Raw genomic sequence first — 14,761 nt, forward strand, 5'->3', positions numbered from 1 at the left:
GTGCAGTCGCAAAAACCATCAAGCGCTATGATGAAACTGGCTCTCATGAGGACCGCCACAGGAATGGAAGACCCAGAGTTACCTCTGCTGCAGAGGTTAAATTCATTAGAGTTACCAGACTCAGAAATTGCAGCCCAAATAAATGCTTCACAGAGTTCAAGTAACAGACACATCTCAACATCAACTGTTCAGAGGAGACTGGTCCTCTGTAGCTCAGCTGGTAGAGCACGGCGCTTGTAACGCCAAGGTAGTGGGTTCGAACCCTGGGACCACCCATACACAAATAAAATTATGCACGCATGACTGTAAGTCGCTTTGGATAAAAGCGTCTGCTAAATGGCATATTATTATTATTATATTACTGTGTGAATCAGGCCTTCATGGTCGAATTGCTGCAAAGAAACCACTTCTAAAGGACACCAATAAGAAGAAGAGACTTGCTTGGGCCAAGAAACACGAGCAATGGACATTAGACCGGTGGTAATTAGTCCTTTGATCTGGAGTCCAAATTTGAGATTTTTGGTTCCAACCGCCGTGTCTTTGTGAGACGCGGTGTGGGTGAACGGATGATCTCTGCATGTGTATTTCCCACCGTAAAGCATGGAGGAGGAGGTGTTATGGTGTGGGGGTGCTTTGCTGGTGACTCTGTTTGTGATTTATTTAGAATTCAACGCACACAACCAGCATGGCTACTACAGCATTCTGCAGTGATACGCCATCCCATCTGGTTTGGGCTTAGTGGGACTATCATTTGTTTTTCAACAGGACAATGACCCAACACACCTCCAGGCTGTGTAAGGGCTATTTTACCAAGAAGGAGAGGGATGGAGTGCTGCATCAGATGACTTGGCCTCCACAATCCCCCGACCTCAACCAAATTGAGATGGTTTGGGATGAGTCGGACCGCAGAGTGAAGGAAAAGCAGCCAACAAGTGCTCAGCATATTTGGGAACTCCTTCAAGACTGTTGTAAAAGCATTACAGGTGAAGCTGGTTGAGAGAATGCCAAGAGTGTGCAAAGCTGTCATCAAGGCAAAGGATGGCTATTTGAAGAATCTCAAATATAAAATACATTTTGATATGTTTAACACTTTTTTGGTTACTACATGATTCCATTTGTGTTATTTCATAGTTTTGATGTCTTCACTATTATTCTACAATGTAGAAAATAGTAAAAATAAAGAAAAAACTTTGTTCTAAAACTTTTGACCGGTGGTGTATATGAAAGGGTTCTTGAGTAGGCTATCAAATGGTAAACAAAATAACAATCCAAGAGGAAATGTAAACAATAACAGAGACAACAGAGATAAAACACCTCTGAATATTCAAGAGCAGGTGTAAACATTTGTAGCATGATTTACATTTTTACATTTTAGTCATTTAGCAGACGCTCTTATCCAGAACGACTTACAGTTAGTGAGTACATACATTTTCATACTTTTTCATACTGATGCATCTGTAATGTCATCCATTTGTTTTTGTTTGTGTTGACTTTGCCGTACTGGATCTGCCGTTCAGTCTGGTCAGTTCTTTAATAGAAAATTATATTTTGTTATGTTTTTAACAAGTTCAGGTAGTCCCTCCTTTTTCAGTCCATTTTCTTCCATTTGGTGCCAATTTTTTTACATTTTAGTTATTTTGCTGACATTTTTATCCAAAGCAACTTACAGGAGCAATTATAGTTAAGTGCCATGCTCAAGGGCATATCAGATGTTTACCTAGTCGGCTAGGAGATTTCGGTTACTGGCCCAACACTCTTAACCGCTAGGCTACCTGCCGCCATAATGAATACGACCCAGACTTTCATGGTATCCCTGCATAGACCAACCCGGCAGTCCGGCACCCTGATGGTCGAGGTTCTATGATGTCATCAACACTAAACGCCACTGCTCTCCTCCATGGCCAGCTTCTCATCCTGCTCCCCTGCGATCCTGGGGGGTTTCTCTTGTCCCTTGATGATGACATGGTCACACACAGTGAGTCTAGGTTCATGTGGCCGTGCCTGGCGCAGGTCACTGGACGGAGTGGTCATCCCTGTAGGATTCTGAGAGGAAGGACATGTTCAAAACACTGAAGAAACACCACAATTCACACATTCCTGCACACACCCACACGCACACAACACACACACACACACACACACACACACACACACACACACACACACAGATATTAAAATGTATACACACACACCTCCCCCCACCCACCCCTAAACCAACACACAGCTATGAGTAGACACCCAGTTGGTGCCTGGTGGGTGATGATGGAGTGACGCTAGGTGAGGTATAGACACTCACCCTCCACAGACACAGCAGAATGTAGACAGGGATACACATCAGGGGGGTGAGGATGAGGAGACAGGCCACTCGGGAGGCCCAGGGCCCAGGTACGTAGTCTAGATTTAGATTGATTGATGAACTGGTCAGTGTGTCATACGCCAGGGTGATCTGAGGAGAACCAGGAAGAGTTGGAGGTGAAGTTTAGCCTTGGATACTGTCGACTTAAACCTGATTCCCACTATAGGGCCAGCCTGAACTGTACTGTCCTGGCTTGAAAATTGTATTTTCACATTGTGCTCATTGTGCTTTACAGCATAGCTCCAGCAACTGGGTGATGCGTACCCAGGCCATTCCAGTACGGCTCGGCATGGCTCGGCTTAGTTTGGCTCGATAGTGTGAAAAGGGTATTAGAAAGATAGTGATCAACAAATGTAAGTTGCTATTCATTTGTGGATAGAAGGAATGTATGGGTGTTTTGATGCAAAGTTAGAAGAAAGAGGGAGGGAGAGAGAGACCACGAGGGAGAGTGAGACCACAAGGGAGAGTGAGATCACGAGGGAGAGACAGACCACGGGGGAGAGAGAGACCATGAGGGAAAGAGAGACCACAAGGGAGAGACAGACCACGATGGAGAGAGAGACCACAAGGGACAGACCACGAGGGAGAGAGAGACCACGAAGGAGAGACAGACCATGAGGGAGACAGAGACCACGAGGGAGAGAGAGACCAGGAGGGAGAGAGAGACCACGAGGGAGAGACCACGAGGGAGAGAGAGATCACGAGGGAGAGACAGACCACAAGGGAGAAAGTGACTACGAGGGAGAGAGAGACTACGAGGGAGAGACAGACCACGAGGGACAGACAGGAAACATTAAGATAAAGACAGATGCAGAGAGAAACAGTGAGAGAGAGAGATTATAACACTGTACATAGCCATAATATGATATTTGACATGTCTATTCCTTTGAAACTTGTGAGTGTAATGTTTACTGTTAATTTTTAATTACACTTTGGATGGTGTATTTTTGATTGTTTATTTCACTTTTGTTTATTATCTATTTCACTTGCTTTGGCAATGTAAACATTGTTTCCCATGCCAATAAAGCCCTTTGAATTTAGTTGAATTGAGAGAGAGAGATAGAGGGAGGGAGAGAGAGAGGGAGAGAGGGGGAGGGAGAGAGAGAGAGAGAGGGAGAGAGAGAGAGAGAGAGAGAGAGAGAGAGAGAGAGAGAGAGAGAGAGAGGCAGTACAGGTGTCTGTCTTACTCACCCCACAGATGAGTGGTGTCACAAACAACCAGCAGTACTTCAGCACCGAAGGGAAAGGATGGTAGCCTATCATGTCTTCAATGTTGTCAAGGAAACGGTTCGCACCTGCAAGCCAATCCATCCACACTTAATTTTTTTGTCGAGATCCATCTCTTCGTTTTGATAGAAACACTCACATGGGTCCCCCCTCGAAAACATGTTGAGACACAGTGGTCTACTATGTGTCCCCACTTCCCTTCCCTTGTAGATTGGCAATGGAACTTCAATTTAGACTTAATGTTACTGTGAATGTATGGAAAACTTTATGGACAGAGATGGACATGTTGTTACTGGTTGTGACTGTCCTTAGACCCATTGTAGTCCTGGACTAAAAAGCCCAATGGAGAATATTCCTATAAATAGCATTTTGGTCCAGTACTTTATCTGGGTCCAGGAAACTGGCCCTTAGAGTATAGATTCACTTTAACTATTAAAATAATACACAAATATTTGTCACATGCGACGAATACAACAGGTGAAATGCTTACTCACAAGCCCTTAACCAAAAATGAAGTTCAAAAAATAGAGTTAAGAAAATATTTACTAAATAAAATAAAGTAAAAAATACAATAAAAAGTAACACAATAAAATAACAATAACGAGGCTATATACAGGGGGTACTGGTACCGAGTCAATGTGCGGGGGTACAGGTTAGTCGAGGTAATTTGTACAAAGTGACTATGCATAGATAATAAACAGCGAGTAGCAGCAGTGTAAAAACAAAAGGGGTAAATAGTCAAATAGTCCGGGTGGCCATTTGATTAATTGTTCAGCAGTCTTATGGCTTCAGGGTAGAAGCTGTGAAGGAGCCTTTTGGACCTAGACTTGGCGCTCCGGTACCGCTTGCCGTGCGCTAACAGAGAGAACAGTCTATGACTTGGGTGACTGGAGTGACTGGAGTCTTAGAACAGTTACTACAGTAAACATAGTCGGTACAATCATGTTAGTAGTGACGTCACTCACCGTAGACCCAGGCGACGGCGATGCACTCAAAACAGGCAATGAACAGCAGACTGGTCCCACTGGGACCGTACGAGTCAATCAACTGAAAGAGGACTATCCCATTCTGATGGACGGACAGATGGACATGGATGTCAGAGGTAAACTTTTAACTTTTTCATCAGATTTGATGTTCCTATTGCTATTGAAGAGTTTACTCTCCCTCCCTCCATCTCTATTTTTCTCTGTCTCCCACCCTCTATATCTCTGTCTTCTACCACTCCCTATCTCCTTCCATCTTCCCCTCCTCTCTCCTACCTCAGTGATGAGAGGCAGGCCCAGTAGGAAGCAGACTACAGCGATGACTAGTACTAAGATCTCTCTCCGGCCAGGCCTCCGCAGTACACCAGGGAACATGTCAGTGATGGATGTGGCCAAGCTCTCTACACACACAAACTGGGAGGGAACACACACAACATGTTTACAACACACACATGCACAAAGATGTATCCTGTCAACTGAAAATGACACATTAACTGATTTAAGCTTAATAAACAAAATACAACTCTATCAAACACACACTTGCACTGTTGCACACACACAGACACATAGACACACACACGCACACACACATACACACACATACACACACACACACATACACACACACACATACATACACACACACACACACACATACACACACACACACCAACATGTACCTGTACAGTACCTGGCTGTCCAGGCCCAGTAAGATGACCATAAGAAAGAAGAGGACAGCCCAGAACTGGGCCCCTGGTAGCAGGGACACGGCTTTGGGATAGGCGATGAAAGCTAGACCAGGTCCTGTAGGAAACAGCCCAGACACACACACACACACACACATTATTTTATTAGTCTTTGCAGGTAAATATCACTGGACTGAGAAATACAGTATGGAATTGCTGTTGATGTGTTGGTTTAATGCTGTGTGGAGGAGACCAGTTGAGATAGAGGTTTTATGGTAAATATGGTGCATTGGGCTAAAGTGCCCTCTTGTGGCCATTATTGGTTACGACCGTGAGCAGTATCGTACCTATAGCACAGGTTTCTCTGTCTCTACTGGGAGAGATACTGGGAGTGTTGGCTCTTGTTCCACCCCAGCACTAACATACTTATTTCACATCAACTAATTATAGTATTCAGTTCTGGACCACAATTTGTTTGATCAAATATGTATGTGCTGGGCTGGAACAAACACTTGCACACCCAGTACATCTTTAGGACCGGAGTTGGAGAACCGAGCTTCACACAATATCTAACAGAAATGAATGAATGTCATTCTATATCAACTTGACCGCTGCAGTGAGGAATGTGAGAAAGGGATGAAGACGAGGAAGGAGGAGAAAGAAGAGGGGGATGTGGAGGAAAGGGGCCTGCCTCCTTTAACGACTTCATTCATGTCCACGTTGAGTGAGTGAGCCATGAATCCCAGTACGGAGAAGACGGCAAATCCAGCGAAGATGCTGGTGGCACTGTTGAGAATGCAGAGTGCCACGCAATCCCTGGAACACAACAAGGTGTGTCAAGTCACAATCATACAGTCGTGGTCAAGTTTTGAGAATGACACAAATATTAATTTTCACAAAGTCTGCTGCCTCAGTTTTTATGATGGCAATTTGCATATACTCCAGAATGTTATGAAGAGTGATCAGATGAATTACAATTAATTTGCCATGAAAATGAACTTAATCCCAAAAAAACATTTCCACTGCATTTTAGCCTTGCCACAAAAGGACCAGCTGACATCATGTCAGTGATTCTCTTGTTAACACAGGTGAGAGTGTTGACGAGGACAAGGCTGGAGATCACTCTGTCATGCTGATTGAGTTAGAATAACAGACTGGAAGCTTTAAAAGGAGGGTGGTGCTTGAAATAATTGTTCTTCCTCTGTTAACCATGGTTACCTGCAAGGAAACACGTGCCGTCATCATTGCTTTGCACAAAAAGGGCTTCACAGGCAAGGATATTGCTGCTAGTAAGATTGCACCTAAATCAACCATTTCTCGGATCATCAAGAACTTCAAGGAGAGAGGTTAAATTGTTGTGAAGAAGGCTTCAGGGCGCCCAAGAAAGTCCAGCAAGCGCCAGGACCGTCTCCTAAAGTTGATTCAGCTGCAGGATCGGGGCACCACCAGTGCAGAGCTTGCTCAGGAATGGCAGCAGGCAGGTGTGAGTGCATCTGGACGCACAGTGAGGCGAAGTCTTTTGGAGGATGGCCTGGTGTCAAGAAGGGCAGCGAGGAAGCCACTTCTCTCCAGGAAAAAACATCAGGGACAGACTGATATTCTGCAAAAGGTACAGGGATTGGACTGCTGAGGACTGGGGTAAAGTCATTTTCTCTGATGAATCCCCTTTCCGATTGTTTGGGGTATCCGGAAAAAAGCTTGTCCGGAGAAGACAAGGTGAGCGCTACCATCAGTCCTGTGTCATGCCAACAGCAAAGCATCCTGAGACCATTCATGTGTGGGGTTGCTTCTCAGCCAAGGGAGTGGGCTCACTCATAATTTTGCCTAAGAACACAGCCATGAATAAAGAATAGTACCAACACATCCTCCGAGAGCAAGCTCTCCCAACCATTCAAGAACAGTTTAGTGATGAACAATGCCTTTTCCAGCATGATGGAGCACCTTGCCATAAGGCAAAAGCGATAACTAAGTGGCTCCGGGAACAAAACATCGACATTTTGGGTCCATGGCCAGGAAACTCCCCAGACCTTAATCCCATTGAGAACTTGTGGTCAATCCTCAAGAGGCGGGTGGACAAACAAAAACCCACAAATTCTGACAAACTCCAAGCATTGATTATGCAAGAATGGACTGCCATCAGTCAGGATGTGGCCCAGAAGTTAATTGACAGCATGCCAGGGTGGATTGCAGAGGTCTTGAAAAACACTGCAAATATTGACTCTTTCCATAAACTTAATGTAATTGTCAATAAAAGCCTTTGACACTTATGGAATGCTTGTAATTATACTTCAGTATTCCATAGTAACATTTGACAAAAATATCTAAAAACACTGAAGCTGCAAACTTTGTGAAGAACAATACTTGTGTCATTCTCTAAACTTTTGACCACGACTGTACAGTGTTTGCTTATTCCACCTCACATGAGAACAATGAACGAATTATCAGTTTACATTTACCAGTGTCATTTTAGCTATATTAGCTCGAACGAAACAGTTGAAGGTATTTGAGGTGCGCTTGATTTAGCATGTTTGCACTTTTGGGACTATTCCATTGGTTCTATTGTACACAGCAAACTACATCAAGCACAGCTCAAGTGTTGGAAAACATGTGGCATAATTATGTGTTTGACCCAGGTCTGGGTGATCCAACTCAAATAACGACAATAGGGACCTAGCATGCTACTCTAAATCAATGTGAGAGGATAGAGGGACCTAGCATGCTACTCTAAATCAATGTGAGAGGATAGAGGGACCTAGCATGCTACTCTAAATCAATGTGAGAGGATAGAGGGACCTAGCATGCTACTCTAAATCAATGTGAGAGGATAGAAGGACCTAGCATGCTACTCTAAATCAATGTGAGAGGATAGAAGGACCTAGCATGCTACTCTAAATCAATATGAGAGGATAGAGGGACCTAGTATGCTACTCTAAATCAATGTGAGAGGATACCGTTTTGAAAGAAAAGCTGTGTGCAGTTTTGCACTTTTGGGACTATTCCATTGGTTCTTATCGTAAAGCGTAAACTAAATCAAGCACAGCTGAAGTATTTGAAAATATTTGACGTATTTAATCATTCAAATAGAGTTTTGACGGGAAAGCTGTGTGCTGTGATGTGTGACACTGACTTGTAACAGTCATTGTTGTACTTGTTGTAGCTGCCCAGAGAGGTGAGGACACCCTGACACACAGCGTAGGAGAAAAACACCTGGGTCCCTGCATCACGCCACACCTAGAGAGAGAGGGAGAGGGGGGAGAGGGATGGAGGGATGGAGTTAGAGAGAGTGAGAGGGATGGATGGAGGGAGGGAGAGGGATGGAGGAACGGAGGAGAGAGAGAGAGGGTAGGTATTGAGGAAGGGAGAAGAGAGAGAGAGGCAAGGAGAGAGGGAGAGAGAGGGGGAGGTATGCAGGGAAAGAGAGGGGGAGAGAGAGATGGAGGGAGGAGAGAGGAGAGGGAAGGAGGGAGGGAGGTAGGAAAGAGAGTGAGAGGGATGGATGGAGGAGAGAGGAGAGGGAAGGAGGGACATAGGAAAGAGAGTGAGAGGGATGGAGGAAGGAGAGAGGAGAGGGAAGGAGGGAGGTAGGAAAGAGAGTGAGAGGGATGGAGATAGGGAGGAGAGAAAGAGGGGGGCAGAGTACAGGATGAAAGAATTCCCAGTTTACTGCCAAATGTTCAGCTACTTTCACACCATTAAAGAAAACAAAAAACTGTCAAACCCATGTGGTTGTCATCAAATGCATCATGTAGAGCCATAAAACATTGGATAAATTGCTCTGTCAAGGCTGACAACAATCAACTACAACTTGTGTAACATCAGGTTTGTCTAATGCCAATAATCAGGGCTCTCTTCTGTCTTTCTCAGGCCAACACCCATCTGTGTGTCCGTTTATGTGCGCGTGTGTGTGTGCATGCGTGGCTGCCTGTGTCTGCTTGCACTTCCTATGTGTGTGTGTTGACAGCATCAACCCCCTCAGCAGACCCTCAGCAGACCCAGTCATAGCAGCATCTGGTTAGCGTTAGCAGGAGGGCGATTGGGCCTGGGAGGCCTGCAGTCTGCCCAATTACCCAGTCCATTATCCATCCAGTATACACCACATACTATCACAGCCAGCTGGGATGGGCCCCTTCATTTCTCCTTTCTTTGTCCATACACAGACCCCTAAACCTATTCTCTCTGTCTATACACAGACCCCTAAACATCTTCTCTCTGTCTATACACAGACCCCTAAACATCTTCTCTCTGTCTATACACAGACCCCTAAACCTCTTCTCTCTGTCTATACACAGACCCCTAAACATCTTCTCTCTGTCTATACACAGACCCCTAAACATCTTCTCTCTGTCTATACACAGACCCCTAAACCTCTTCTCTCTGTCTATACACAGGCCCCTAAACCTATTCTATCTGTCTATACACAGACCCCTAAACTAGTACACAACCCTCATTCCAGACTTCTTCTCCAAATCCAAAATAAAACACATGGCATGCTAGCGAACACACGTTTTTTCCCGGGTCTGTTCTTCAGCTGTGCCGGGACACAGGGTTACATAACCGATCATCAACCGGACCCTGAAGTGTATTTATTTGGCCATCGTTCCAGTCGAAGTCGCTAAGGATTCCCACGCCAGCGCCCCCGTCCTCTCAATCCTCCCCCAGGTCTGTAATTGCTTAAGCGACTTTTCTCACACACTACACCTGTGATCTTGAAGTTGTTGGGTTGGTGACTATCCTTTTTTCCGCAGATGATACGACACATCTTTCTTGGGGCATGTTTGCTGGGATACTTAGAAAGATGCTGTTGTACAGTCATTTAGTTGTTTGAGAATCAGTGCTTTAGCCATAAAGTTAATTAACATAATATTATTCCTCCTCCCCAATGTTGGCGTCTTGCTCTCACTACGGATAAACAGCACGTTTCCTTTTAAAATAGACTGGTTGAAATATGATACAAAGAAACAAACTCACAACAGCTCATGACACTGCCCAAATACCCAGCAGGCTTCACTTTACCGCAGTCAACACCCTTTTTGAGCCTCCTCCCAATCCGACGAGCCCCACACAACAGGAAGCAAAGTTGGAGGATAGTTGACCCCTGAAACGAGGCTTGACCTCTCCGGGGACCGTGACACCGGACCCCAGAAGCCATCATGTCACATGCCAAGCTGTACTAAGGTAATCCATACCAAATAATGTATATTTTGTGGGACTCTCTGGCACCTGGAGAAATCGTCTGGATGCCCGAGTGTTTGAGCGTTGCCATTGACGCTTGTGAGACTTCTATCATTGGACTACGACCAAAGAGTATCTTAAATGAATGAGTGGGGAAAATACAAAACTGACCCAAGATCAGCTTCTAGGGGCAACTTCATCCTGCTCCGGGAGGATGGTGTTATTGTTACTGTGTGTTGATGTTATGGTGTGTTGGGGTTACTGCTTAACTTTAAAGGGTCTTGGTTTGCTTTTCTTGCTAAGACCCCAGTTCCGCTTTGGCATTGTGAGCAGAGGAAGAGAGAGAGCCACTGCTAGAGAACATAGTAGAGGAAACAGCGTCTACCATCTTCACTCCCTACTGCCACCTTCACTCCCTACTACCATCTTTCCTCCCTACTACCATCTTTCCTCCCTACTACCATCTTTACTCCCTACTACCATCTTTCCTCCCTACTACCATCTTTCCTCCCTACTACCATCTTCACTCCCTACTACCATCTTTCCTCCCTACTACCATATTTCCTCCCTACTACCATTTTTCCTCCCTACTACCATCTTTACTCCCTACTACCATCTTTCCTCCCTACCACCATCTTTACTCCCTACTACCATATTATCCCTACTACCATCTTTACTCCCTACTACCATCTTTACTCCCTACTACCATCTTTCCTCCCTACTACCATCTTTCCTCCCTACTATCATCTTTACTCCCTACTACTATCTTTAGTCCCTACTACCATCTTTACTCCCTACTACCATCTTTACTCCCTACTACCATTTTTAGTCCCTACTACCATTTTACTCCCTACTACCATCTTTACTCCCTACTACCATCTTTATTCCCTACTACCATCTTTCCTCCCTACTACCATATTTTCTCCCTACTACCCTCTTTACTCCCTACTACCATATGTACTCCCTACTACCATCTTTACTCCCTACTACCATCTTTACTCCCTTCTACCATCTTCACTCCCCACTACCATCTTTACTCCCTACTACCATCTTTACTCCCTACTACCATCTTCACTCCCTACTACGATCTTTACCTCCCTACTACCATCTGTAGTCCCTACTACCATCTTTACTCCCTACTACCATCTTTACCATCTTTACTCCCTACTACCATCTTTACTCCCTACTACCATCTTTCCTCCCTACTACCATATTTTCTCCCTACTACCCTCTTTCCTCCCTACTACCATCTTTACTCCCTACAACTATCTTTAGTCCCTACTACCATCTTTAGTCCCTACTACCATCTTTACTCCCTACTGCCATCTTTACTCCCTACTACCATTTTTACTCCCTACTACCATTTTACTCCCTACTACCATCTTTACTCCCTACTACCATCTTTACTCCCTACTACCATATTTTCTCCCTACTACCCTCTTTCCTCCCTACTACCATATTTACTCCCTACTACCATCTTTACTCCCTACTACCATCTTTACTCCCTACTACCATCTTTACTCCCTACTACCATATTTCCTCCCTACTACCATCTTCACTCCCCACTACCATCTTTACTCCCTACTACCATCTTTAGTCCCTACTACCATCTTTACTCCCTACTACATCTTTACTCCCTACTACCATCTTTACTCCCTACTACCATCTTTCCTCCCTACTACCATATTTTCTCCCTACTACCCTCTTTCCTCCCTACTACCATCTTTACCCCCTACTACCATCTTTACTCCCTACTACCATCTTTCCTTCCTACTACCATCTTTACTCCCTACTACCATCTTTTCTCCCTACTACCATCTTTCCTCCCTACTACCATCTTCACTCCCTACTACCATCTTTCCTCCCTACTACCATCTTTACTCCCTACTACCATCTTTACTCACTACTACCATCTTTACTCCCTACTACCATCTTTACTCCCTACTACCATATTTCCTTCCTACTACCATCTTTACTCCCTACTACCCTCTTTCCTCCCTACTACCATCTTTCCTCCCTACTACCATCTTCACTCCCTACTACCATCTTTCCTCCCTACTACCATCTTTACTCCCTACTACCATCTTCACCCCATACTACCATCTTTACTCCCTACTACCATCTTTACTCCCTACTACCCTCTTTATTCCCTACAACTAACAGTTCTGTCCTAGTCAAAACTAAGTTCTTACGCCTTGTTATTATACCAGGTCTTCCCCCGTGTCCCATCAGTCTTACCCCAGGTTCCAAGATCTTGTCCATTTGAGGCCAAAGATAGTACTTTAGGCCCTCCCCAGCCCCTGGTAGAGTCACACCCCGGATAAACAGGATGAAGAGCATCAGGTAGGGGAACGTTGCTGTGAAGTACACCACCTGTGGTCACACATGAAGATACACTTGAGCAGACAGACACACAGACACACGAAGAGATTGTACATACTGAAACACGGAGGGACTATCTGGACTTGGCCAATAAGAAACACTCATTTTAGTTTTCCCTTGCAACACGTTTTGCTGCGGTGTGCCCTAATGAATTTGATCCTGTTGTTTTGGTCTGTATGGGCTCACCTTGCCTGTAGATTTGACTCCCTTCCAGATGCAGAAGTAGCAGATGATCCAGGCCAGCAGCAGACAGAGAGCCAGGTCCCAATGCACAGCACCCAGAGACACATTATCTGACGTCCTCAACACCCGACGACTGGGGAACACCACACACACACATATGCAAGCACACACACACACACACACACACACACACACACACACACACACACACACACACACACACACACACACACACACACACACACACACACACATTAATGCACACACACATTAATGCACACACACACACCAGGCAGTAAGATGCTCAGAACCAGGGCGTGCTGCTTAGACCATTGCACCACGGCAGTTCACAAATGTCTAGCAAGAAGGGAGAGTACTTGATGATAATAAATGGAAACAGCCCATGTTTTAAAATTATTATTTCGTTTTATGCTTTCCCCAAACCGTAGCCCTAACCTTAACCATTTGGAATCAATACCTAAACTTAACCCTTTGAGTTGTTTTGGGTTTAACCCTGTAGCCACGCGGAATTAACCCAGTAACCACAAGGAATTAATGGGTCACAAATCGACGTTCATCCAATTAGGTCAAAGCCCGAAGTGAAACTATGAGATCAAGTTGCACGCACACACACACACACACACACACACACACACACACACACACACACACACACACACACACACACACACAAACAGAGTAAGGTTAGACACCCTACCATGACCCTCTATGTACTACATACCATCTTAGACAAGGTGTTTTATTTCAGAGATCCTCTCCCCACACAAATCTAACCTATACAAATTCACAGTGACAGCCGACCCGACATAAAAACGTGTTATTTTTCCAACTTTATAGTCTCCATATGGAGCCTCTGCACGAATACAGAGATAAAATAGCATCAGCATGATACATACAGATGTTCCATTTCACCCAGTTTAGTTTAGAGGGCTTTAGTTTAGACTTTGAAACCCGAAGAAAGGACACATATTGTTCTCATTTAGAAGAAAATGCTTTAGAGTGCTGTTCTCAACCCATTTCCCAATCCTGCACAACTTGGATACACCATCAGGAATGTATCATGTGAGAAGAACCATGGCCTTTTACGAAATCACCTACATTTAAGACTAGTCTAAAAAAACAACAACACGGAACTTGAACCCAAAGGAATCCATATTGAGCGCTGTAATTGGTCATTTTATGGTTTTCTCCAGGCAGTAATTGGCTAATTTCCCTTACCCTGTGTTCTACTGGGCTGCTGGGCCGTTGGGCGGGCCCTATATTGTCTGTCAGCATGACTCATCATCATCACTATCAGTATCACTCCACACCCCACTGATAAAGAAGATCCACGCTGTCGGTGTAGCTTTAGTCATGGGATCATTGAGGAATGCTCTGTTGATGATGATGCCTTCTACCAAGAGACCTCAGCAGTTTTATCTACACTGTAGGAGTGTAGCAATGTAGGACTGTAGTAGCCTATGTGTGGGAAGTCTGTGAACCCCTGATCAGTGTGTGTGTGTTGGGTGGGGGTGTATTTCAGAGGTTATCATTGGTTTCAAACTTACGCCCAAAACTCCTCCTCGGGAGACGTGATATACATGGTTTCCTTACTGAAAGCGAAAGAGGGGGTAAACAAATGAAAAAGCAGTGAGAAATAGCTAAAGGAACCATATGATGTACAATACAGTAATCTCAATGTATGCATGACCTTACCTCATCAACACCCAGTGTATCTGATATCTTCAAAGTACAATAAGAAGGCCTACCTG

The 14,761-nt window shown here is 44.7% G+C and overlaps 1 protein-coding gene across 2 annotated transcripts in view; it reads right to left on the minus strand.

Moving 5' to 3' along the window:
• Nucleotides 1-1,144: 1,144 nt before the first annotated feature.
• Nucleotides 1,145-14,761, minus strand: part of LOC121549825 (sodium- and chloride-dependent GABA transporter 2) — a 24,479-nt gene continuing 10,862 nt past the window's right edge. For both annotated transcript variants that reach the window (XM_041861738.2, XM_045225716.1), the window contains exons 5-16: nucleotides 14,759-14,761; nucleotides 14,558-14,602; nucleotides 12,993-13,122; nucleotides 12,663-12,797; nucleotides 8,380-8,483; nucleotides 5,944-6,068; nucleotides 5,258-5,370; nucleotides 4,843-4,980; nucleotides 4,549-4,651; nucleotides 3,548-3,651; nucleotides 2,297-2,446; nucleotides 1,145-2,043 (exon numbers count right to left, since the gene is read on the minus strand). The exon at nucleotides 14,759-14,761 is cut by the window's right edge and continues 109 nt beyond it. In XM_041861738.2, the coding sequence (XP_041717672.2) occupies nucleotides 1,876-2,043; nucleotides 2,297-2,446; nucleotides 3,548-3,651; nucleotides 4,549-4,651; nucleotides 4,843-4,980; nucleotides 5,258-5,370; nucleotides 5,944-6,068; nucleotides 8,380-8,483; nucleotides 12,663-12,797; nucleotides 12,993-13,122; nucleotides 14,558-14,602; nucleotides 14,759-14,761 (1,318 nt within the window). In that variant the 3' untranslated portion in view covers nucleotides 1,145-1,875. The remainder of the gene's footprint in view (nucleotides 2,044-2,296; nucleotides 2,447-3,547; nucleotides 3,652-4,548; nucleotides 4,652-4,842; nucleotides 4,981-5,257; nucleotides 5,371-5,943; nucleotides 6,069-8,379; nucleotides 8,484-12,662; nucleotides 12,798-12,992; nucleotides 13,123-14,557; nucleotides 14,603-14,758) is intronic.

This window comes from Coregonus clupeaformis, chromosome 2 (assembly GCF_020615455.1).
Source record: "Coregonus clupeaformis isolate EN_2021a chromosome 2, ASM2061545v1, whole genome shotgun sequence".
Lineage (NCBI taxonomy): Eukaryota > Metazoa > Chordata > Actinopteri > Salmoniformes > Salmonidae > Coregonus > Coregonus clupeaformis.